Genomic DNA, 26,495 nt, shown 5'->3' on the forward strand with positions numbered 1-26,495 from the left:
ACAAATCACAGTCTTGGCTCCCTCTCTGTGACCGATAGGGAGCCACACAGTGATGGATACTCACATGGACAACTTCACCCCCTTCTTCACGTTCTTCAGGAATTTCCTTCTCATCTGCAAGGATGAAACTTGCATGTCCAACAGTTGGTACTGTGATCCAAACTTCAGCCAAGTCAAAAAACAGCCAGATACACTTGAGACCTTTGCAGGAAGAGATGGAAGAGTTCATACACACCCTATTTGCTGAATCCTTATAACCCATCCCTTACCAAAGAAAAGCAAGGCTCAGAAACACGTAACTAAAGAAAAGGGCTCTGACTTAAGACTGTCTCACTGCTCTGAACCATGGAGAGTACTGTACCCATTGATATATTTTTAGACCCCTCATGCATACACAGACCTGAGGATTCACCTACCCCAATTATCTTTTCTCTCTGACCTTTCCCCTCCTCTATTTAGCCTGAAGCCTTTCAAGCTTTCACCACCCACTCCTTCCTGCCATAAGGGACAAACTGCTTTTTGTCTCCATTAGCTCCTGCTGAACCAGCTTTGCATTTGAACTGCAAACCACCTCCAGGTAGTAACAACTTCTTGTCAGAGAAGACCATCAGCTTCCATCCTCTGGGCCGCTCTCTCCTCGCTTTCTGTGTTGTTGCAGGGACCGGAGATTCTCATTCCCATCCTGCACCCATTTGGGTGTGAGTGACAGAAAACTGACCAACCAGGAGATGTTCAGTTTGGTTTTAAATCTTACGCAGGCCTAGGAGCTAATAAAGAGCTCTCTTCTGGCTTTTTTGTGAGATCTCCTCACTGTCAGAGCATGGGAAACTGAAATGTCCTTGACTTAGGGTAAGCACTACTTAGCAACAACTAAAACATCCCTGTGTTATCAACATATTCTCCAAAACACAGCACTGCACCAGCTACCAGGAAGAAAATCAACTCTCTCCCAGCCAGGACACTTGGGAAGGGATGGTTCTGTGGGTGGGTTGTAGCATCCCCTGGTGTCTGAGAGGATGGTGCTGAGCTCTTTGTAGAGACGCACAGTTGGGGAATGAGAGGCAGGGGGCATAAACTGAAACACGGGGGGATATATCCACCTGGATATTAAGAAGAAGAAGAAAAAAAAATCATTAGTTAATCATTTGAATTAATTTCATAGTGAGGCTGTGGAATCTCCATACTTGAGGGCTTTCAAGACTAAATGAGATAAAGCCCGAGGCAATGCTCTCTGAAACATTTTGATTTATAAAGATTGACAGGACAACACCCAGTGTGATATCCGAATAATTTTATGATTAAGGGTTTTTCCTAGTGGTTTATGTCACATAATGATCCTGCCAACTAGTGCATTTACATTACATTTTGATATTTCTTTTTAAATTACAATCTGAAATGGCTTTGACAAATGCTTGGTCATTCATCTTCTGCATCATGTCCCATTTTTCTGTTCATTAAATTTATTTCAAAACATACTCTACACTCTCAGATTTGAATGAAATTCTACTTAATTGTTTTAAACATCCTTTATTGTGTTGTCTTAATCTGTAGAAATGTATTGCTGGTGAAACAGGCTGTTATAAATCATTGCACAAACATGAAAAATGTTTTCAATGCCTTACATTAAAGCATTTTCCACTAAGGGGATAAAGATTCTATTTTGCTGTTTCAGGAAAAAATAGTAGAACCGAAATCTTGGCATGTGGAGAAAGGAAAACCCCTATTTCACCCTTCACAGCAGGTGATACTGCCCAGAGTTGTTCTTTTTTTTGAGAAACATAGTCCTGTGATTACACAAAGCCCCATAACCAAACTGATCATGTAACAAAGACACTGCTGAAAATTCACAATCTAGTCACTACATGGGTGCACAGCTCCCAAATACATAAATTGTGTTTAGCCTGTCTCAGTAATTGCAGCAGCTACAGAAAAAAATAATACGAGAAATAAATTCAGGATAATATATCAACTGAAACCAGGAATTTTTGATGTATAGTGGAGCCACACATTCAGTAATAACTCACTGAAAGGGCCTGCTAAGTAAAGTTACAATTCTGATTGTTGGGGTAGTGGGAAAATGAGCTTTGTGACATTCTTACAACTCATGGAGGGCACAACTGGAGATACTCAACTGTCTCATGAGTCTCTACATGCCAGAATGTCCCCTTCCATTGCTAGGACGAGATGCATTATGCAAGTTAAGTGCTCAAACAACTTCTTGGAAAGCTCTATGTATCTCACAAGAAAAAGGATGGAAGGCTCTGATCTGTTCACTGATGAAGCAGAGCTCAGAGGAACCTGGGAATGACATCCTGAATGCAGTCCTGAATGCTGCTGAGAGAGTGTCAGCCTGAATCAGACACCAATAAAGAAGACTTGTTCTCAGGAGTACGGGTAGGATTTGAGAACAATAAACCAAATAATCGTGGAAAAAATAATTATTTGACTGTTTTGGATTTAAAAGATGCTTTCTTTTGCATTCCAGAGGATGAGCTGAGCCAGGCTCTTCGTGTTCAAATGGGAAAACATGACAATGGGAAGAAAGGTGCAGCTATCCATGCAGAACATCAATGGTGGGGGCACTATTTTGGGAGGGTCACTGAGTGCTACAGGGGTTTTTGCTGTTGTTCTCTTCACCCTGTTGTTGTTCTCTTAATATTAACCCTATTATGCTTTGCCTTAATTGCAGCACTGTGTATTTGCTGCATATATTTTGCATGTTTGATTTGGAAAATCATGAAGCGATTGACTGACCCGCCATCCCCGTGATTCATTTTGGGAAAGTATGTGATGGTTGTAAGAAGTGAGGCTCCTGAGTCTTGTCATAGAGACAGGCCTCAGAGCCTCAAAGAGGGGGAATGATGAACAGCTCCCAAACAGATAAATCAGGCTTAACATGTCCCAGTAATTACAGCAGTGAGAGAGAAAATAAAAGAAGAAAGAAACCTGAGGTAATGTATCAGCTGAAATTAGACACAAGGGAATGCTGAACTAGCAAACCAAGGACACTTGGTGAAGCAACTGAGGTAATTCAAGATTGCAAAGAACAAAACCAGGCCAGTGCATCAGGCCAGGAAAAGGTACTTCTGGCACGGGGTGGTGGAGAAGGCCAGGAGAGCTTAGAGATGTGTTCTCCTGCTGTGGGCAATGTCCAGCCGTGGTGGTGCCTGTGAAGCACCAGCTCTGTGTCACACCCTGCCACTCACCTGCAGCCAGAGATCAGAAACGAGCTCCCTGAGTCACAGAGGAAAAGGGCTGGGTCTAGAGAACAGTGGGAGTGCTGTGGGGTCGGACCCATGGGCTAGAGTAAGGCAGTTTGGAGCCCACCAAAACAGCCAGGAATTGAGAGCAGCTGATCAATCGAGGCAGCAGTTAAAAGCAGAGGGAGTGAGAAGTAAGGGCTGATCCTGCACCTGACTTGGAAAACCCCTGGCTGAACAAAGCATATTGACTTTGCTTAACAGCTTAGAGCCTGTAAAAAAAAAAAAAAAAAACCAAAACAAAACAAAGCAAATGAAACCAGACCAAAACAAAAAAACCAACCAACCAACCAACCAAAAACCCAAACAAACAAAAAAACCAAAACACCAAAACCACAAAAAATGAGAGAGGAGAGGAGAGGAGAAGGGAGGAGAGGGAGAAGGGAGGAGAGGGAGAGGGGAGGAGAGGGAGAGGAGAGGGAGAGCAGAGGGAGAGGAGAGGGAGAGGAGAGGGAGAGGAGAGGAAAGGAGGGGAGGAGAGGGAAGGGGAGGGGAGGAGTGGAGAGGAGAGGAGAGGGAGCATCCTGACTCAGTGACTGGGAAAACAGACAAATCACACTGTGTGTCACTTTGCTTTCTCTCACTCATATTGAAGAACCTCAGCCATACCCTGCAGCCTCTGGCAGCCCTGGCTCAGCCCAGGTGAGTGGTGGCACAGTTTGCCACCCTGGCTGGGCTGGAAAGCCTCGCTGGGAGGTGGAAAAAATACTCCCTCTCCTATGGAGGAGGCCCTCACCCACTTGTTTTTTGCATGAGGGGATGAGAAGGCTGAAAGGGTCCCCTGGAGGGCACAGGACCAGCATTCCCACAGGGCAATACTGGTGGGATTGGGGCACAGCAGCTTGCCTGGGCTCCTCTGGAACCAGCATGTTTCACCCCGAGTGTGAGTGAGCTGACTCAGTGAGCTGACTTTTTTGGGGAGGAAGAGGGGGCTGTTGCTCAAGGGCAATATTTCCAAGTACCTCTGCCATTTGCCATGACACCCTGACACCCTGTCATGCAGTACAGCCAAGAGAGGAGGAGCTGTGTTGTGAGGAGTTACTTTTCTCCTGTTCACTAAACAGCAGGAGGAGAGTTGGCATACAGAGAAAGGGAAAAATACCAACACATTGCATTATTGTTTCTTCAGCTATCGTGAAACTGTCACCTTTAGAGTATGGATTTGGCATTTGTCTGACAGAGCCCCTCCAAGGACTTTGGTGGAGACAGTTTCACAAAGTCAAAAATCGTTTACTCAGGTGACAGCTACAACAGATTCAGAACTGCTGTTGATAAATGCATTTGCTGTGTTAGTGCTAAATATCCTAAGGCTAGAAAGACAGCGATTAATTAATAATTTACAATTCACTAAGCTTAACTTCACCATTAATTAAGCTCAGTTTCACCTGGGTATGAGCCGCTGAATAGCGGTACAGAGGTGGGGGGGCTCTTCTGTGAGGCTTCAGAGAGACTTTTTACAAGGACATGTAATAGGACAAGGGGCATGGCTTTGAATTGAAAGAGAGTAGGTTTAGACTGGATATTAGGAAGAAATTCTTCCCTGTGAGGTTGATGAGGTCCTGGCACAGGTTGCCCAGAGAAGCTGTGGCTGCCCCTGGATCCCTGGAAGTGCCCAAGGCCAGGTTGGATGGGGCTTGGAGCAACCTGGGCTACTGGAAGGTGTCCTTGCCTGTGCAGGGGGGTTGGGACTAGATGATCCTTTATGCCCCTTCCAACCCAAACCAGATTCTGTAATTCTATGAACTTTTGGCTGTGAGGTCTCCACTTCACCCTGGACACAACTAAGGTGTTGGGATAACTCCGGGTGCAGTGTTAGCAAGAGGTGCCGACTCATGGCAACTCAGCATTTTGAAAAAGCAAGCCTGGTCATTTTCCACAGAAGGCAACTATTTCTCATGTGAGAATTCGGTTTCGTTTCTCCTGATTCTTGTCACTGTCTGTAGGTGGAGCCTCTAAATAAAAAAGCACCCAAAGAAGTTCAGAAAGGTTACTGCATCTCCTTGCTACGGGACACTTACAAGGGTAAGTTCCTCTTTTCCTGCTTCTAAGAATAATAATGCAATTTTTGACTGTTATTTTCATTTTAATGTGAAAAGGCTCCATAAGAGTCCAAAATAAGTGTGTTTAAACAAGATTGCCAGGAGTAGGATTTGTTGCTTTCCGGGGTGGGGAAAAAAGAAAAGACATTACTATTATTTCCTCTTTAAGAGGGGACAACTGAGAGATGGCATTTAAATTGGAACACATGTTCTAAAGTAGGTACTGGTAGGAGGAGGCAGTGTTCAGCAACATGATCTAGCCAGCAGTATTCATTCATGTGTAGCATCATAAGCTGCTTTTTTTTTTTTTTTCTGAGAAGACAGCTAGAATTAATAAACATACAGCCCAGAGACTGTGTGGTTTACCCAAATATCCTCAAGTATGCCAACCAGAAGTCCATATGCTCCTCAGGCTGGACAGAGGGTGCAATAAATGCAAGAGCTGTGCGGGTTCAGCACTGCAGCCCTGCACTTTAGGGCTAAAAGGGATTTTATTGATAAGGGATTTTTTTTATCTCCTTGAGATGCAAAGCCAGGATCTCTAGAGGAAAACAAGGCAGCTCCCCTTCAGAACCACCAGCAGGTTGGTGCTTCGTGCAGGTGTGGCTGTGCAGCACAGGGCTCTTTGCTGTGCCAGGAGAGGCTTCCACACGCAGGCAGGCAAAAATCTAAAAGTGAAGCTCAAGGAAAGGAAGGGGGCAGGGGATGCTTTAGGATTTGACTCTGTATTTGACTGGATCTTAGGTATTTACACACCTGTCCAAAAGCGCTGGGGCTGGAGGTGTAGAAAAAAGGTCCCTCACTCTGCACCGTTCGCGGGGGATGAATTCAAGCGGGACAGACTTTAGTTCAGGAAGAACTCTTCTGTAACTTTTTTACTCCATTTCTATATACAGAACCTGGGGCCGAGCTCTCCAGCCAGGCAGGTGTTTCTTTATCTCCCCCCATACCACATACCTCCATGTGACTGCTTCCAGCCCCAGAGAACAGCTGTGCTTCAGGCGGCTTTCCAGCCCGATCTCGTGATTCTTTTCACACGCACGCTAATCTTAGCTCTGGCTCGCTCAGGACCACAATATTTTTGCTTTAGTGTTTTCTTCTTCTTCTTTAATCATCCAGGTGGCTGGTGTTGCCCGTCCAGCTGCCCCTACGTGGAGGTGCCCTGCAGGTATCCCCGCTGGAGGCACTGGCGGTGGGGCGGTGGGGAGAGGGGGGCTGGGGAGGGGTGAAAATTGACCTGGAAGCTCCCTGAAATCTCAGGAGGTCAGTTTGCCACGTTGACTCAGTCTCCAGCATCATTTTACACCCTTTGGTGGGCTATGTGCACCGAAGGCAATCACGAACATCTCAGCTCCCCTATCTCTGGAATGAATTAATTATGCAAGCATCCAGACATCCTGCGATGCCCACCTGGTGTGCTTATCCTTGGGCAAATGCCACTGCCTCAGAGACCTGGAAGGGATGGGGGAGGGCTGAGGATTCATGAGAAAACCCAGCTATCACCCCTACACACACCTAGGAGTGCACACACCCCCTAAAAAAGATTCCTACAGGCAGCAGCAGAGTAAAACAACCCGTGTGGATTTCTGAGGTTATCAAGCTATTGTCCCCCTAGACCTGGAAAAGGTTAGTAGGGTGGTGCAATCCTTCCTGTGCCACACGGGCACAGTGATTTTTTTTTTGTGTACTGAGCCCTAACAACATCTGATGAAAGAAAGAAAGAGAAGGGGAAAAAAAAAGGCGCTGAAATGGGCCAGAATCCAGAAGTGAAACGTGACACCAGGATGACGTGTGACACTGAAAGTCTGCCAACAGTTTCCCTTCCCCAGGGCTGCCCCTGCCTCCTTCCTTTCCTTGAACTACATAGGTGCTTTGTTGCTTTGTAATTGTGAATTCTGCAAGGCCAAAGACAACGTTTTGGAAGCAAAAGGGTCTCACTGAAGCTTTGGCTCAACAGGAAGAACCCTGACCTGACTATAATCCGCAGTAATAGATGGCAGAGCTGTTATTTAGGTACTGCACTGACAATATTTAGATACTGTATTAGCAATAAATCTAATCATAATTATCCACATAATCACTGTATCCTACTTTTCAGACCTGTCCCAGAACCTTCTCTTGACTACTCTGCTACAGCATGTGGTGTTTTGTCTAAGCTTGTTTTACACATTTAAAGGTATAACTTACATTGTGTCCAATCATCCTATTTTGATGTCTGCTTAAATTAAAAAACCTGTAAACTTAATTCAAGCAAATTAACAAAACAGGAAGTTATTTCAAACAAAGATGTGTTTCTCCTGATTTATTTCCCCAAGGGTTTAACAGATCCTAGTTTTGGCAGAGGGAGGCCAAAGAACATCAAGCTTTGAAAAAATGCTGATGGGGATTTTTTTCTTTAAATCTCTCTCTCTGGAAATCACTTTCCCTGGAAAACGTCACGTCAAAAGCCTCTAGTTTCTTCAGACATCCACAGAAAATAAAACTTTTGCATAAAGAAAAGTTGAACAAGAAAATAAAAAGTCTCCTAGCTGTCCCTTCTCTAACATCATGTCAAGCAAAGTCTGCTTTTGGGGAGAGGGTTTTAAGCTATAGAGGAGGGTACCAAGATGCAGAGCTTCTAAAATATGTGTCAGACTTGCCTCTGACAAGCGTTTCTACTGCAAGAGAGGTGAGTTGGCTGCACAGCAGAATATGGCTTGGTGTGTCCCACTCTCACAGCTGGTGGCTCACCCATGTAGACCCTCCTTGTGCAGCCCACAGCCCTACACTCCTGACCCCAGGACGTCAAGGATTCTCATACTCTCTCCAATCATGCCCACGTACTGACTGAGCTTCTCCAGACACCTTTCAGTAAAATATTTCACTGAGGGAAACCAACTTTTAGCAAAAAACTGGTGTAACTTCGCCCCTCATCCCCAAATAAATACTGGTTTTTACTGTGGCAGTTTCGTTCTTTCAAGCTGGAGTCACTCATTGCCCCATGTTTGATTTCAGAAGCTGTACCTAAGAGCTGGACCAGGCAGTAACCACTGTTTAGTGAATCACTTATGGACAAACCGCGTGGTAGCCCAAAATATCGGCGGACCATGGATAAGAGGAATGCAGCATTCAAATCACCTTCTGAAGGAACCAAACCTGCCCCAAAGATAGAAGGGTTTGCATTTCCTTTCTTTAAACAAGCTTTAGAAGGTGTTGCAGTGCCTCTCCCACCAGAGACAGAAGAAGAAGCTGTTCAGATGTCGGAGAACACGTTCCAGAGGAGGCCTGACTACGAGCAGAAGGGCTTGGAGACAGAATATTCCAGAGAACAGGAGAAGGTAAGGCAAGAAGAGGACACAGATCCTCCCCATTCTTATTCTGTTGGTTCTCTTTGTGCCCCAAAAATTAATTACTTTGTCTCTTTTGGGGCAATCTGCACTTGTTATGTCTAAGGAGTACTTTGGGATCAGGGCCAAGCAGTCATTGTCAAGTCATAGTCAAGTAACTAGCAAGACAGGTACCTGCAATTAATCTACAGATATAAACAATGCAGGTCTAACAAAAAAAAAGATGGGTGCAGCCTAGAAGTCAATTTAATGTGTGACATGTATCTGTCATTCTTAACAACAAATGTTGAGCAGAACTCCTAAAAGCTGAGATAGATTTTACTTGAGGCTCTTCTACCTTCAACAGAAATGCAAAGAAAGGTTGATAATAACCTCCTTAGATATTTGACACTGGAAGCAGGTTGGTTTTAAGTTTGTGACATAGTTAATGAAGCTTTTTGAGAAGCTGCTAGCTATTGAACATCACAGTGAAGACAGTGAGCAGGGGGTACCAATAAGGTTTCAGTGCCTGCCTCCAGTAAAGTATGCAGTCTTCCTCATCTTGAAAGAAAAATTCTGCTCTGTTTGAGTACATCTGATTGACAGACATACTTTTAGAGTTGGCCTTCTTGTATAAAAGTGATGGAGAGAAACTTCAGTTTTTCTTTTCAAAAAGTCAGGTTTGAGTGTGCCTGGCCCAATATGTCTGAAACATATTGGTGTTCTCAAAATTGCATTTCTAAATGCAGCAGTCAGACTGGAACAGGGAAAAAAGACCAAAGCTGATCTTTATGTACTTTATTTGAGCATATTTAACAGCAGATGGACCAGTTTTGTAAAAGACTGGAAGTTATCTGGCTTGTTTTCATGGAAATGAGGAGCCTGTGTAAACGTCTGGCACGTGTATCAAAACCAAAAAATGACAATAATCAGCCATTTAACACAACCCACTCATATTCATTCCTTACCCAAGCCTAAAATGAGGCAAAGAAAGAAGAGCCATGATGATCTAAAACTCTTTTAGCCACCTGTTGAGGATGCTATAACAGAACACTTTTGGTGTCTGTGGAAAAACTGTATCTTCAAAATCTAAAACAAAGATTTAATAAGCTATTCTGTGCTAAATTCTGTGATTGCTAGTTTTCATCTGCATACACGTTTCAATACAACTGTAGATGAGTGGAAGAAAATGGCAATTATTAAAAAAAAAAAAAAAGAACAAAGCACACTTAGTAATGTGGTCTCCTTCTTTTTTTTTACCTTCTCAGAATAGCTTCCAAAATTTGGTATTTTTGCTAAGGATAATCACTGAGCCAACTGATTTTTTTTTCATATTTATAGACACCTGTTTGTAACATGGAGATGCAAGGATGAACAGTGATATAGAGCACAGCTTGATGTCAGTAAATAAGTTGTTACTAAAGAATGACGAGCCAGAAAAGATGTCTGGATTTTTGCTGTCGTTGTTGTGGAAACAACTTATTTTAAAATTCGGGAAAACTCATCCTAAGTTTAACTCTGTCAGGCTGCAGAACACACCTTGTACAGAGAATATGAGGAAAGGATCAGGCCCTGCATTGATCTCGTCGACAGCCTGAGAGCTCTGGGAATAGAGAAGGACCTGTCCCTGCCTGCGATCGCAGTGATTGGAGACCAGAGCTCTGGGAAGAGTTCTGTCCTAGAAGCCCTGTCTGGTGTTGCTCTTCCCAGGGGCAATGGTAAGAATTCACCTTCTCAGGTTTTCACCTGAATTTCACTTTGATGAGATGGAAGGGATTTTTTTTTTTATTTATTTTTTTTTTGGTCTAGAATTGGGTAACTGTGACTGAGAAGTTGATGTGCCAGTGAGGCACCACAAGGTAACTCCCAACAAGGCACATCTTCTGGCTAGTCAAGAGACCAAGAGTAAGGAGTGTAATTGCCCCAAACTCTGGACAGACTGAAAGGTTGCATGAGCTGACTCTGTGCATTTCCCAGCAAAGAGTATCAGTTTCAGGTGGAAAATTACTTTTGAAATTTGCTTTTGGGGTTGGTTTAGATTTTTTTAACAATATTTTCTTAGAGATACCTTTTTTTTTTTTTTGTAAAAAGCATACAAAGACCTTTACTTAAAAACAAAACACCATTTAAGTCATAGAAGGCTGTTGGAAGACTTTGCAGCTCAAGAAGATTCACTTTTCAGCTCTCTCTGTGTGTGTATATTCGCACATGTAAGTTCTGCAAGTTCTGTGTGAGGTTACAATACCCTCTGATCTTTGAGGCTGGACTTGAGGAAAAATCTTCCTAGGATTTAGGTGCAGCACTGGGATCACCCAGCAAAGAGCAAATCCCCCATCTGTGGAGGTTTGCAAGACCAGACATGAGTGGAAAGAGCCATAGCTGACCTCACGTAGTGCCGGTGACAATCCTACTCTGAGTGGGAAGCTGGATGAGACCCCTCTGGCAATGTCACGTAGTACAAGGCTGTGTGTCGTGCCCAGCAGCTGCTGAGTTACCTATGTCTTTGGAACTGCTGCAGGTATTGTCACTCGATGTCCCCTGGAGCTTAAACTGAAGAGGTTGCCCGAGGGCCAGGCGTGGCAAGGGAGAATCTGTTACCACAATGTTGTCATGGACCTCCAGAGTCCCTCTGAGGTGGAGAGGGCAATAAGACAAGGTAAGTGGGTTTGGCTTGCTCAGTCTCCTCCGAATCAGGATGATCCATGATGATCACAGAACCACAGAATGGTTTGAGTTGCAAGGGACCTTAAAGATCACCTAGTCCCAATCCCGGCACCATGGTCAGGGATGCCACTTACAAGATCCGTGATCCTTTTATCCATGATACATGATCAAGGTGTGTTCTTAGCTGGGTGGTGTCTTCCTGGTTTCCTGGTCTGGGGAGGTTGTCTGTCAAGCTGTAAACATGCAAAGCCCCAAATGGTCCCTGTCATCAGCTCAAAAGCTCAGAGATTGCTCGAGGTGTCTCTGGCTGGAAATCTTACAGTTTTGGAGAAAATTGCAAGAAGGCAGAGTGGAGACCATGGAGAAATCCTGGCAGGTACTGTGACCATGGCCTCAGTCATTGTCCTTCCCATGTCACAGCTTTGCTGTTATGGCATTTCATGTTGAGTAAGAAATCCTTGTTTTTACCCAAAGGGCCGTAAGGACTTGCCCTAAATGTGAAAGTTGGATTGTCCTTATTTCCTTGAGACTAGCACAGCTCTGCACAGTTATTCTTCCTAGGTTGTTGGGTTTTTTTCATTAGCTTTTCGATATATTATTTGGATATTCTCAAGTTATCTTTCCAAAACTGGCAAGGCAACTGGTATGAATTAATTAAGGTAATTACAGAGACAAAAATCTCTCATGAGAATGGCTGTGGGTTTTCTTTGCTTCTCTGCGCTGCTCACAGTTCCAGCATTATTGCCTTGTAGGATTTGGGACAATTTACTTGGTCTCCAAACCTCCCTATCAAAATGTGAAGAATATAGAACAACACCTATTTGTCTTTCAAGGCACCCAAGGATTAATTAATGCCCAGAGAGTGTCTTGTTTTTGGGGAAGCATTTCTACAGCTGACCAATATTTTATCTGATCCCTTCTGCTGTGGTTTATTTGCCTGTATTTTGTCTCCATACACGAGAGTTCATAAATATGTGCTCTGTAAAATATTGCAGTTCCTATCCCAAAAGGACCTCACGGGTGCTGCCTAATAATTTCCTTAGACTTTTGCATAAGTGGATTTATGTGTGTGGCCGGATCTGAGAGCAAAAGCCAAGCCTGAAAGAACCTTAGGTGGTAGTTAGGCACTTTTTTCAAAGTCGGTGTGTTAAGCTTTGGTTTGATGTAGAGTTGAAGCTTGTGTTCTTTGCCTTTCTCTTTTCTCCTTGCAGCCCAGGATGTTGTGGCTGGTCCTAGAGGTGCCATTAGTGCAGAATTAATTTCCCTAGAGGTTCGGTCCCCAGATGTCCCAGATTTGACACTAATTGATCTTCCTGGAATTGCCAGAGTGGCCGTGGGGGACCAGCCAAAAGACATCGGGGAACAGGTAAAACTCAGTCTCGTGTGCCAATCTGTGCATGGGGACACCTCTGTAGCCTCCCTCATACCTGGGCACATCACTGAACACACTGCAGCCCCGTGTCCCTCAGCTAGATCTGGAAGACAAATACATCCCAGAAAAACTGGTCTCTTACCAGCTCTGTGGATGTATTTGGCAGAGGTGAACAGATCTGAGTTCATCCCTTACTTGCAGAACACATCAGAATCAGACCCATCCTGGGTTTTCTCATCCTTTAAGGGATCCCAGCAGACCTTTTCAGAAGTAAACAGAATAAGTGTTAAAGTGGAGGGGATCTCTACTCCTCCTCTGGCTGCTTTTAGATGAAATGCTGGGGAATGCAAATAAAACTAGTTGGACAAGGCCCACTGTGAGGGTGACATGCAGGAAGTGGGCGTGTTGTTCCTCCTAAAATGCCTTTAAATAGGAGCTTGGAATAAGAGGAGCCCAAACTAAACAAGACATACCAAATAAAAATGAGACAAGATTGGGTTGTCTGGGCTTTACTTTCTGGGAGGAGAGTAATTTAGTTTCAGAGTTAGATAGTAATCTTTCTATTGTATTCAGAAGAAAGCAGCAGATGTGACATGGTCCAAACATTTCCATCATCCCCAGCTGTCTGCACACTTCAGAGGTGGAGTCTGTAGCACTGAACCATGTCAGAAACTGGGATGGATGGGAAGTAGAAAAGGGAGGCATCTTTAGCAAAACCCAGGGGGGAAAAAAGAGTTAATTTACTTCAGAATAAGCACAATAGAGCTGTGTGAAGCTGTTGCAAAACAACACAAATTATGAGAAGCTTGTTTAGCTGGGCGTTGAAACATGGAAACAATGCCAACTAGATATCATGGGCTACTTGGTTTTTGGCTTTTTTCCATTTCCCTACAAATACTCCACTGAAATAAAAGCCAGACATTTGCTCTCCTTTCAGAGGTACAAATTTGAGATTTATCAATATAATCTAGCTTGCTTTCTTTCCATGAGTGTGTGCCTAGACATCAGAACCTGATTTTCTTACATATGGCTATTTATCAAATATCTTTAATACTTCCATAGTTAAAGATTACTTGCATGAGAGGTTAAACTCTACATAGTTGTCAAGACAGGCATAACAACAGTCTGGTCTCTGTTCATGCCAGCTGTTTGGATAAGGATAAGGATGTTTACATAGGAAAAGAGGCTGCATTCTTCTGCTGACCCGTTTCCATGGCATCCCTTAGCATGTAATACCATCCTCAGCATATGTGGCATTTAATGTCATCAGACAGTGGCTCATATTGCTAGAAATGGTCACATCCTACGTGCAAGCATCTGATTTCACTGAACCTCTTTACTGCTGTATTGCATTGCAGATCAGAATTCTCCTTAAAAGAATTATTGGTTGCAAAGAGACAATCAATTTGGTGGTGGTGCCATGTAATGTGGATATTGCAACAACAGAAGCCTTGAAAATGGCCCAGGAGGTGGATCCCAGTGGAGAAAGGACACTAGGTGAGACAACTTTTAAGCTACAAGTTGAAGAGAAGGGCAATTTTTTTTCATGAGGACTGATATTCTGTGTTCCACACCAGATCTGTGACGTTAGCTACTAGAAGAGGAGGGAAAAAAAAAAAGAAAACAGCCTAAATAAACTATTTTAAAACCTTAAGCAGCTCTAAGAATAAGAAAAAACCCTTGGTTTTGTGTCTTGCTGGCATTCATGTTACGAATAATTGGAAATTGCAAATCTCAAAGTTAATGGTAGGGAAGCTTTGCCTGTTAAAAAAGGTTTGCAAGGCAAGAGGCCTGGTGGGAGGCCAACTGTAGAGCAAGTTTGACAGGGCAAAGCCCAGGGGCTGAGAGCTTTCTAGGAGAGAGAAAACAGACAAAAACTCCTTTGTGAAACATGGTATGGAGCGTTCCTGCTTGGTGGGGGGTGTTTCTCCTGCACCTCTCCCACCTGTAACTTCTGCACTTGACTAACTTTGGGTCATTTCACAGGGATCCTCACCAAACCCGACCTGGTGGACAGAGGAACCGAAGAGTCTATCATTAGAATAATGCAAAACATGGTAATCCCCCTCAAAAAGGGTTACATGATCGTGAAGTGTCGTGGGCAGCAGGACATCCACAACAAAGTGACCTTGGCCTCTGCAATCCAGCAGGAGAGGAACTTCTTTGCGAGTCACAGACATTTCAGGTACCTCTCACAGAAAAAATCCACTTAAAAACATATCAAAATCACTTCAAAGCTTCCTGTTGATTTGCTGAGATTTAACTCAGGGTTGCAAACAGGTATTAATTATAATTAGATATTGTATTTCTCATTGCCCACATAGTGTTGTGTTTCAGCAACCCAGAGGAATTTTTACATAGCAAATAAACTTTGAAAATGTTTACTGGATGCAAAATACATGGGAGAAGTGCGATGAACTTTGGAAGTTCAGAATAGACCCAAAGAATTCGAATTAAGCATCTGAGCACTTCAAGTCAAGCACTTAGGTGTTTCTTTTCACTGGAAAACACAGTGAAACACAGCATGGAAAGGCCACTGCCTGTGCTGAGGGCACAGTTTGCCCAGAACACGAGTCAGCAGCAAATCAATCATAATACAGAGGATGGCCAGATGAAAAGGGCTTTGAATCAGTGAACTCCACACATGCAGAAATGATGCAGCAGCACATCCATCTGCTGTTAGGATTTGCTGTTTTTAGTTGCTTCTCTGCTTCCCTTTGCTTAGCCAGGAGCTGTAAAGCAACTCGTGAATAAAAGAGTCCAGAGAGTCCTGAGCTGCTGCCACATCTGTACCAGCACTCCCCAGAGGGCTCTTTCTTTAATCAAGTTGCTTAATAGAACTAGTGAAAATAGAGCAGAGCATCAGCACTGCCTCCTTGCCCTGCACATGCTGGCTACCCAAAACCCACCCTTTCCTCTTTTTTTGCAGTGTTCTCATGGAAGAAGGAAAGGCTACTATCCCTCATCTGTCGGTGAAGCTCACAAATGAACTTGTGAACCACATTATTGTAAGTAACAGAGGTATCCCACTAAGCTGTTTGTACCAGTTACTGCCTAAAAATGAGTTCAACCCTTTGACCTTGGAATGCAATGGACTGAAGTTGGATTGCAGCTTTCTATGCATAGATAGTGCTTAATGATCCTTCAACCTGGCAATCTGAGAACAAACTGAACTGAGAGTTAGAGGGAAAAACACCCCCATGCTCTGTCCTCGGATTTGCCTTTAAACTGCAGATGGTTTCACCTACTTGTGACTCTGTAGCTCCTGCCTTTTCAATGGCAGCCATGGTTTTTCCTTTTGTTTATAAGGAGTGTTGATCATCTGGGTGACAAGGTACTGCCACCAGCTTACTGAAACACAGTCGTTTCTATTTAACTGAAAATGTCTTCAAAATCTCTAGTAAGATGTAATTGCTCTATTATATTGCCATACTACTGCAAGTACATTGGTGTTTTTATTTTATATTAATTTATCTGTAAGTAATATATTTTATTCCACTAAGGGAAGATGCTAAAATATAGGGAACCTCTAAATTCAGTCTCAAAGGAGAAAAAAAAATATTTCTTTATGTAAACTTACAGAAAATAAGCCAGACATGTTCAACCTATGTCAATGCCCTTCTTTACTGACTACTCCCCAGAAAACTTTGCCAACACTGGAGAGCCAAATACGTGAGACACTCCATAAAACGTTACAGGACCTACAAAGGTACAATAGAGGCACACCCAAAACAGAGTCTGAGAAGCTGATTTTCCTCACAGATGTAAGTATCAGTATTAGTTTGGTCAGAGAGCAGAGCGAGGAGGTAGAAAAAGTTATCAAAACATCATCATGAACCACCAGGAAGTTTGTGGTATCTGTCACTGAAATGCTTTGAGAGTAACACGGGCAAACCTCTTTCAGGAATACACCATACCTGCAAAAATGATGGACCAGAGAAGCTCGTGGCCCATTCTAGCAATTTTTTTTTCCTGTGATTATCTGACAAGAAAATGAAACAACTCAGTTAATTGGTCAAAATCAAGCATCTCAGAGAGGGAAAATTTACCCTTCTCCCTACTCAGCACTTTGAAGGGTTTTCATTGTTTACAGCACTTGTAAGTTCAAGTGTATTCCTGATGTCAAAATGTGGTTTGCAAGTCCATGTAAATTGTCTCATCCTGGGGAGTTAATCCCTCACAGTAAGCCTTTGGCAGAGGTATTTGTGAAACCTCACCAGTCTTCAAAGACTTCATACAAGTCTGGCCAATTAGAATTTAGTAAATGGTTCTAAAAGTCTATGGGGGGGAGGAAAGGGAAAGAGTATCAAGTTTGTTCTCCTCTAGCTGTGATGGTTTTGTAAGAAAAACCCAAAAACCCCAAAGCCAAACAAACCAGGAGCTGAGAGCAGAAAAGATATAAGGAGAGGATGTTTTCTATGAACCGTGTCCCTGCTTTAATTCACTTAACATACACAAATTAGTCTGAAGAAATGAAAGTTTGCTACACTGCTTGCTCGTTCTTAAATTCATTACAGTTGATCAAACTCTTTAACCAAGACATCTCTCGGACAATGCGAGGGGAGGAGCAGCTGTTTGGGAATGAAATCAGACTGTTCACGAAAATCCGCCGAGAGTTTCGAACGTGGGGAGCGATTCTCCTGGAGTGTGCTGAGAAGGGTAAGCACAGAAGCCATCACTTGCAGCTGACCTGAGAGTCCATTCCCTTGCTTTTAAATCTAGACACGGCATCATCAGTAGGTTGTTTTCAAGAAAGTGAAGAACAAGAAGCTATGAGCATCCATCTGTTGTAGTGTTAGGCAAGTTATGCTTTGGGAACAAAGACATGGTTTGTGTTAAATGTTGTCATTACAGAGAGATCAGTGGATGTCTCTCTTCTCCCAGCAAAGCAATAAAATCAAGACCCAGAATTTGTTGGTGATTCTCTGAACCACTCTTTTAAATAACACCACCACCACCAACACTAATATTAATAATAATAATAATAAATAATGCATTGTTATTTTCTATTATTATTACTATGAATGTTTTAGAATCTGGGTCTTTTTTTGTTCCACTTTAGCTCTGGTTTAAGGTGTGGAGAAAGCAAGTCTGGGTCTGAAATAGCCACAGCCTTGCCAAGAATGTTGCACCTTGCTAATTGCTTAACTGAACTCCGTTCTTAACTGGGGGGTTTTACTGTAGGGTGATACATGCAGACTGAACTCTGTTGTACACTCAACATCCTCTGTAGCACTTTTTTCACATCTCTGAAACCCCATCATTTGCTCTTGGAGATGAAATAGCTTCAGCTGCCAGTCAAGCAGTAGCTCTTTTAACAAGTTCTTTTAGTCTTTGATGCACTTCTCTATCAACCTCACTAGTGACTAAAATGATAAATGATAATTTAAAAGCGATAAAAAATGATAGGTACATATAGGTTACAAAGGTGTCATCTGCCAAAGAAAAATCTATGTGTATATATATATGCAGAGATGTGGAGACAGACAGACAGACAGACGTGGGTGTGTGTCAGTGTCTCATCCAAGTAGTACCTTGAAGTAGTAGTAGTACATCCTTGAAGCACCAAGCCAAGCAACATGATTTTATGGAGAGGAATAAAAAAATAGGACAATGAAGGCACGAAGGAATAGATGTAAAGACAGCAGGAAGCAGAAGGATGCAGCCCCTTCAGAGGACAACAAGCACCTGTGTTGCAGAAGTTACACCAGGCATCACACAGCAGCTGAACCACAGTGGGGAATCCTCTGGGCACTTCCAGGTTATCCCCTTGATGTCCAGCTTGGCAATAGGTGAGGGCAGCAGCACCCAACATCTCTTACGACAGCACAGCTCTTGCTCACAACATGCTGCCCCAAAATCATGGGTTCATATGTCCAGGGAAAGTATTTACATTTTCAGCAGAGAAAGTTCACTTATGTAGCTTGAAAACTAGAGGCAGCTTTAGCAAGACCTTCCTCAACGAGAAGCGCTGGTATCAGTCACTGCTTAAGACTTCTGAAAGTATATCACTGAGTGTCAAGTGATTCTGTTTAACTTCAGCTTTCTTATGATGAATTAAAGTATTAAAAATTGCAAACACTTTGGATACTTGAAACCTTGAACTTTCTGTTCCAAAGTTGATGGGGGTTCATGTGGATTTGTATTACCGTAACTGTACAGGTATGTTTTTAGACTCTGAACAAGACACTCCACATCTATTTCTGTCTTTTTCTTTTTTTTTTTGTGGAGTTTTTTCATTATCCAACCATAGATTCATATATCTGAATATTAGAACTGAATGTGTTCATGGCTCGACTTCTACTTCCACACGTGCCCTTGATCCGTGATTCACAAATCTGACCCCAAAACAGGGCAATATCAGAACCATTCAAAAACATGTAAACCAATTCAAAGGGATATAACTCACTTAAGAGGGCAAATGTGTATAATGTCAACAAAGAAATACTGACTGTTTTAAATATTGACTATTTTAAACAAAAAATAGCTAGTCAGCAGCAGATTCCCTGGAACAGGTGTTTAGTGAGCTTGGGGGGCTGTTTTGTTCTGTTTTTTTTTTTAACTTGGAAGTGAGGTGACTCATTCACTGAGCAACAATGTGTTAGCTCTGTTCTGTAATAACTAAGGGGATAATGGCCAGTCTTCGCGAGTGAAGATTTGGGAAAGGTCATTAACCCTTCGAGCCTGCGCAGTGGATTTTTTAGGTGAGACACAGCTTGCGCTGAACTGAGCCCACCCTTTAATCCTGAGGTTCATCTGCCGGGGCCGAGTGAAACTCGGACAGTGGCAGTGAGGGTCTCAGAACGTAGGTTTGTTTAGAGTGACCTTCTCTTAGATGGATTGCCTTACAGGGCTGACGAGCTCCATCTGCCTGGGGGGCCGGGAATCGAACCCGGGTCGCAGCGGTGAGAGTCCTGCACCCTAACCACTAGACCACCAGAGGCCCATTGCTTGAAATATCATCTCAGCAGTTGCTCTTCTCAAGAACAACTCAAGAGGAGAATTAGGCTTCCTTCTTAAATGTGGAATGTATAGATTGATTTGGTAGTAAAGCAACGTTGTTTTACTATTACAGCTAAGAAAAGTGTACCCAGCAAAGCAAACAAATACGAAGACCAGTACCGTGGGAGGGAGTTCCCAGGCTTTACCAACTACAGGACGTTTGAGGACATCATAAAAGAGCAAATCCTGGAACTGGAGGAGCCAGCCGTTGAGATCCTGAACAACGTGATCCGTACGTCTCACAGCCCACGGGAGGCTCTTGTGTGGGACACACTGGGGTGCCTCACAATTGGGTTTTTTTCCAGGATAAGCTGATGATAATGCTCTCTCTGCTGGAGCAAGAGCTCCAGCCAGGATGCTGCAGAGCGGGAAAGTAAATCTGATTCAACCTGGAAACTTGCTTCTTCTCTAAAGCCTTCATTCTCTCCAGCATTTGTTAATATTTTTCCCAGTGGCTCTTGAAAGGGAGTTAGAAAGTAACTTTAATAAATAACACAGTAAGAAAGCAGTATAGTAGAAGTACCTGGTGCCAGCCAAGCAGCTTGGAATTCCCAGACCCAGGGAGTGGAATACGCAAACCTGAGCTGGGAATGCATCTTCTTTGATGACACTGTATGTATTATACAGTGACTGCTGGGGCTGGAGGGGAGAGTAGGTAGCTCATCCAGTAAAAGGCACCCAAGGAAAAATGATGTTGTGATTCTGTCTCTGCTGTGTTGCCTTAGAGGGCAGCAACCCCATGCCAGACTTGCTGCTCTGTACTCCATGTGCCAGCTCCTTGTCCTGGAGAGGCCACTCGGGGTAAGACACAGATGTGCTGACATGGCCAAGTGGTGGTACATTTGGTAGGCACAGCTGTAAGCACAGAAATTGCTCTATCAAAGAAATCTCTCTCTCAGGTGTTAAGTGGTTACAGGAGGTCTTTTAATTGCTCACAGTCTTGGACCTGGAAATCTAAATTCCTCCTTGTTTGTACTGGTCATAAAGGCACAGTGCACCTACAGCTGCTCATCTACTGCTGAATGAATACAGGAAATTAGTAGTTTCCCAAGTCTCATACTAACAACAGCTTAAAATCCTCACCTACTTATTTTGTCTGTCTGTTCTTCCCTTAGAACTGGTTGAAGAGAAATTTATGGAAATCGTTAAGAGGAATTTTGCTAATTTTCACAATCTAAGCAGAGCTGCTAAGGTGAGACACTACCTATAACCTGAGATAAGTCAAAAGCATTTGTAAGGACAACCGTGCTTATGGTATATGTCTCATTGCATTACCCTTATGCAAGTGTGGAATTTCCTGCAGGAAAATAAGGAAGAAATTGAAAATTATAGTATGCTTATAATGGCACTAGTGAAAGTGCATTTTGCACAACTTTGACAAGATCTAATATATATATATATATATATTCTCCATTCATTCTGATCACATTTTTGATGCTTACAACACAATGCAAAGAAAACCTGATCTGGCTACTTGAAGAGTTTACAACTAATTTCAAATTTAAGTCCTGCAATTATTTGTAAGCATGGGGGTAGCCTCAGAGTCCTAAACAGTGCTTTCCCTCTCTGAAAATGAGCCAAGGTGTTAGCCAGTGCAGGAATGCCATCTTTGATAAAAGGGAGCGAGAACAGACAGGCCAAAAATCATTCAACTATGAAAAAATTAGCAGATGACTGTTCACAGTTTGGGCAGGAGCGTGTTTTGGGGTGGAGATAAATGATAGGGATGTCCTTGAAGGCCTTTTCTCAGAAAGAGCTTTGAGGAAGAGATGAGAAGCAATGCTGGCAGCCAGGAGGCAGAGTCCACTCACAGGGTACTGCTGAAAAAGGGAACTCGAAGGCAAATGTGAGTGAAATAGGTGGTTTGCCATTTGAATTGCATGGTCAAACCCTGCTGAGCTCCAGGCCTACCAGGCAGCAAACAAATAAGGTATTTAATCCAAACACAGAGGTGTTCAAGAACACGGTGAGAGGAAAGAAGTTCTGTTAGACACAGGACACGAGAAGAAAGATGGGATGCTTTCTTAGGGATGCTAGGAGAGCATTTTAGGGGAATTTTAGGATGACTGAGGGAACTTTGAGGTCTCCACAGTCTTTCAGGTGGAAGTATCAAAAAGGGCAGAAAGCATCAGATGGCTGCAATGGAAGCACCAGACAGTGAGGGGTTAGGCAGGGTTGGTTTGCTGACAACAGGTAGGAGACTGCAGTGTTTGAGAAGGGCAGGAGGGGCAATGGAATTCCCATCAGTGCCTGCTGTCACTGCCTACTGCAAGAGGGAGATGCAAACAAAGCTCATGCAAAACCCAAGGACTGGCTGCAGGCTGAACCCATGGCTGGCCACTGCTGCTTGTTCCTGTCAACTTTGTGTTTGCCTTTGGGTTTCAAGCACCAGTTTTGACTGATCACATTCATGTTAAGGGGGGGGGACAAAACTGCCATGTTTTCCTGCTTTTTCACAACAGAGGAACCAGAATCTAAAGCATTACTCCATGTTCCCAAGAGCCAGTCTAGGATTAGACAGTGCTGCAGTAAGGGCTGTTGAACACTGTGCCCACCTTGGGACACCACTGAGCATTGGCACCCCTCCAAAGGAAGCAAATGTCTTAGAACTTCTTCTTCCTTTCTTTTCTAGATGAGAATTGAAGACATTAAAGAGAAACAAGCGGCAGAGGCTGAAAGACATATCCGGACACAGTTTAAAATGGAGAGAATTGTGTACTGCCAGGATGACATTTACCTTTGTGATTTTAATACTGTTAAGGCCAATATGCCACAAAACATATTTCAAGCTCCAAAAGAAGAACCCTCCTTTGTCCAGGAAATGGTTTCTCACACAAAGGCCTACTTCTCTGTGAGTTTACAGACAGCTTTGCTGCCCCCTGAATGCTATAGCATATACCCCTTATTCAGATCTCCCTGCAGTCAACATAGTCTTTCATACAACACTACTGCTATGCAGGGAATAGTAGCCAGAGGATATATAAGTGTCTTGTTCAGGTACACACTCAGCTTCTGTACAAGTTAATAGGAGCTTCTGACCAGTGGTGAAAATGTCAGGACAAAGCTGGTCTGTGGGGCTGTATCAGCACCGTGGCTGGGGAGGAGCAGTTGCAGAGTGCAGGATGCCGTGATCAGGAAAGCCTGCAGGTTGTTAAAGTGACAGCTGGATCCTAAACCACTTGTTAGCTACCTCCCAGTCTGGCCTGGCTCCCTGCTGCAGCTGCCCTTTGCTTGGGGAACACACAGTCAGCAAGGGAGTCCTCTCCTCCTCCTCCAGCCTTCCATGGAGAAGGGGGGGACTCCCTGCCCCCTACACAGCCCCACATCAGTACAGTGCTCTCCTGCTGGCTTTCCTATGGGAACAAGCATTAGGGGGAGGAAAGGACAGTCACTCACCAGCATGGAAGAGAGGACAGGATGGGGAAGAGCCCTTGGCCCTGTAATTAAAAGTTACTGAGTGATGGCCAGCTCCCCTCTCGAGAAAAGGAAGCGATAGTCCTAGGACTGCTCTCTCCACTGCAAGTTCATCTCACAGTTTTCAAACAACACTGGTTTTCACAGGCTTAATAACATTATATACAGCACTTTGGCATTTGTCACAGCATCTGAGAGCTTAAGCCACTGTGCATATTCCTGCAGCCAGTAGAACGTGGTGTCCACGGTTCGCAGTCGGATCCTAAACTAACGCGGCAAGAGGAGAGATAATAAAACATGGAGTTAAAATGGATCAGCTGTCTGTAGGGATCAGAGTGCATCTGTTGTACTGCAGACAGCTCCCTAGAAGTTAAGTCTCTGAAGACAAGTGGGATGTTTTAACAAGGGATCATGTTGGAGAAAGACAGAAAAGAGAACATGCAGTATCAGGATTTGCTTTGTCATAAACCTCCCTCAGAAAGCAACAGGTTCAATATTAATAATGTAGTAAACTAAGTAGCAGCTCACCTTGAATTCTAATAGCAAGGTTTTGACAAATTTCTGCAGTTAAATGTCCAGGCTGCTCAGGTTGATGGAGAGAAAACCAGTGGCTTTCAGAGAACAAGAGACAAAGGCAGAACTGCATAAGCTCTTCCATCCCACCTCGTTATACTCACTGCTGTAATATGTATGACTTCATGCTAGTTAAACATTTTTTTAAATGCCCTAAGAGCCATTTTCAACAGAAAAAACATGCCAGTGCACCATATCTCCACGGGACTTATGCAAGGCCAAATACAGTTTGAATGAGATGGAAGCTCCTAAGCATCCATGGCCTTTGAAAATGGCATGCATGAAGCTGTGTTACCTATGACAGGACTGTCAAAATTCTGAGTAGAGTTTGGCTCCAGACAAACACCCATATTTAAAGCACCTGGGCTCCCTCACAGGGTCAGTAGTGCCTAGAGAGTAAGTAGGCTCAGTAAGTGCTTTAGCTGACTCAGCCAAATTGCTTGCCATTGACTAGATCTCTGCAAACTACAGAGATAAACTAAACATCTAGTCTTAGGTATTTTTCAGCTTGAGTTCAGCCTCACCATCACACACAAAAGATTTTCAGGCATTGAGCTCCAGAGGTATCTACAGCCAGAAACATTTTAGACTTCCCTGGAAACGGGCTGCCTGTAGGACCTACAAATGAAATGTGCCTCTACCTGGTCTTCCCACTGCCATTTTCAAGTCAGGTATTACAAAAAGAAAGGAAGACAGAACCTCTTAGTTGCAGCCAGTCACTCAAGCATAGGTGCTCACCTGGCACCAGGAGGGCTTGAAGCAGCTCTCCCGTGTGGGAGAGGTTTTATTTTTTTACTCCTGTTGCCCAGGAGTACCAGCTGAGCCCCAAACCCCTGCGGATGTCTCTGGAGAAAGGGCCCCACAAGCTCTTCTGGGTCAATCTGTTTCAGTTTGCATCAGTAACTCGACCAGGCAGTTGGTCAGGTTAGACAGGAAATTATCTCATTGAGATATCACTACATGTAACGCAGGCACAGTCTGGTCTCACCACTGCTGAAGACGTTTCCCCATAAGGCTAAATCTTACTCCAAAGCTGCCTTACACTTAAAAGGGCAAATACATCAGTAATACCATCTAAATACAAGAATTTACCAGCTTTGGGAAAAATCACTCGGTGATTTCCTGCACCATAACATCTTGGTAGCATTTAGTGAAGACAGGTTTGAAAACAGAAATTGTTCACAAGTTCTGTTTGTCAGGTATGTCCTCCTATAACTCATATCAATGACAGCTGACAGAGCTAAGCAGGGAACAGCCTGCCTTGGCTGGAGTTTGCTGAGGGGGAAAAAAACAACAGCTGACATTCCAGTAACTCTTAATTTTTAGACCTTTAGGCACAGAGACTAGTTGCAAACATTTTTTAGTTCATAGTAGTACTCACTTTTTGAACAGTAACTCAACCCAACTTTTTGAAACCTCAGTATCACTTTTTACGTATAACTTATTACCTATAACTTATTACCTATAACTTATTACCTATCACTTAATAACCTATCACTAGGTTAATAACCTATCACTTAATAACCTATCACTAGTTAATTATAATAACTATAATTAACTTATTACCTATCACTTTTACCTATAACTTATTTACCTATCACTTATTACCTATAACCCCTTCCCTTTTCAGTTCTTTTTGGGAAACCAGAATTTTGCCTTTTTTCCCCCCATCTCACAGGGAGCAAGTAAACGCCTCTCCAATCAGATACCTCTGATCATCCTGTCCTCTGTCCTTCACGACTTCGGAGAAAACATTCAGACCACAATGCTGCATCTTTTGCAAGATAAAGACAAGTTAAACGTTCTCCTTGAGGAGGACAGTGAGGCTGCTAAACATAGGAACTATCTCAGTCAGCGAGTAGATCGTCTCACCAAAGCCTGTCAGTACCTGAGGGACTTCAGCTCGCTGTAATTTTTTTTGTTTTTCACAGGTATTTTTCTTGTTTTCTAGCATTAATGAAGAATTTCGTATAATCCCCATAACACTTAATGTCAGCCCAGACCTTTAACACTCATTTCTAGTGCTCAGCTCTGCTTTATTTTCCATAATCAGTTTTATGCAAGCAGCTAAAAGGGCTCCAATGGGGGAGCTGTGATTAAACAAATGTTATCCTATTTCTTGCTTCATGAACTCTGTAAAACCATTGAAATGATCATAAAAAAGCTACCACTCCGAGGGTTGTATGTTTTGTTGTCTTTCCTGGCATTGCCGAAGAGATGACCCTGCAAAGTGTCACCACTGATAAGTGTCAGCCCAATAGGCAGAGAGGGAACACACAGTGGGAATGAAACAATTACAGCCTGGAAGGAAAATAAAAGTTTACTTCATCTGATGGGTACCTCCACAGGATGCCATTGGCTCTGTTGAGTCTCCTTTTTCAGTTCTCTGATTTGCAGAGAAAGGCTAAGAGGCTCTTTCTCTTGGACGCCTGGAGCATCACCTGAAATTTTGGGACTGATGGGCAATTCAATACACTGCAGGATTTGTATGTCCAAAATGGGTTAAACCACCCAGGATGTTAAATATTAGAAGGCTGTCTCAGTATGTGGCTTGTAGGGATTTCTGATATGGGAAAACAGCAAGAAGTGGACGTTGTTACCCTGGTAGGACGCAAGCCATGGGAAAAGGAGGAGCGGTTCCCTTGGGCAGAAAGAGGAACTTGAACAAAGGATGAAAGGAACTAATGTTGCTAATAGGCAAAAATATTATAATATTGTAGCTAGCAGCAAGGACTCATGGATTTAATGAACAATTGCAGCTTATTGTGTTAAAGGTATAAAAAGCCTGCTGAAATAAATAATAAATGTCTTCGCTTTTACCCTCATGTGAAGTCCGTGTCTTCAATCGCCACGGTGGCTTGCTGCC

General features: G+C 43.3%; 1 protein-coding gene across 2 annotated transcripts; it reads left to right on the forward strand.

Moving 5' to 3' along the window:
* Nucleotides 1-5,227: 5,227 nt before the first annotated feature.
* On the forward strand, nt 5,228-26,425 carry LOC108495379 (interferon-induced GTP-binding protein Mx-like). 2 transcript variants are annotated; one of them, XM_017811021.1, is made up of 15 exons: nt 5,260-5,282; nt 6,419-6,467; nt 8,294-8,616; nt 10,130-10,322; nt 11,123-11,260; nt 12,480-12,634; nt 13,999-14,137; nt 14,627-14,825; nt 15,570-15,648; nt 16,282-16,404; nt 17,158-17,299; nt 19,716-19,874; nt 20,758-20,834; nt 22,275-22,493; nt 25,308-26,425. In XM_017811021.1, exons 3-15 carry the CDS (start codon nt 8,347-8,349, stop codon nt 25,539-25,541), a joined length of 2,127 nt encoding a protein of 708 aa, XP_017666510.1. In that variant the 5' UTR covers nt 5,260-5,282; nt 6,419-6,467; nt 8,294-8,346; the 3' UTR covers nt 25,542-26,425. The 2 variants fall into 2 exon arrangements, with proteins under 2 accessions (XP_017666509.1, XP_017666510.1); XM_017811020.1 differs by lacking the exon at nt 6,419-6,467 and having other exon boundaries at nt 5,228-5,282.
* The last annotated feature ends 70 nt before the right edge of the window (nt 26,426-26,495 follow it).

The sequence above is a fragment of the Lepidothrix coronata genome, unplaced genomic scaffold (assembly GCF_001604755.1).
Source record: "Lepidothrix coronata isolate B3197 unplaced genomic scaffold, Lepidothrix_coronata-1.0 Scaffold30, whole genome shotgun sequence".
NCBI classification, from domain to species: Eukaryota; Metazoa; Chordata; class Aves; order Passeriformes; family Pipridae; genus Lepidothrix; species Lepidothrix coronata.

Bases quoted from the DNA above. Each gene is read 5' to 3' on its own strand.
- LOC108495379 (XM_017811020.1), top strand. From the start codon at position 8,347: ATGGACAAACCGCGTGGTAGCCCAAAATATCGGCGGACCATGGATAAG. The intron at 15,649-16,281 runs GTAAGTAACAGA...ACTACTCCCCAG, and splicing joins AACTTGTGAACCACATTATT to AAAACTTTGCCAACACTGGA. The intron at 16,405-17,157 runs GTAAGTATCAGT...AATTCATTACAG, and splicing joins AGCTGATTTTCCTCACAGAT to TTGATCAAACTCTTTAACCA.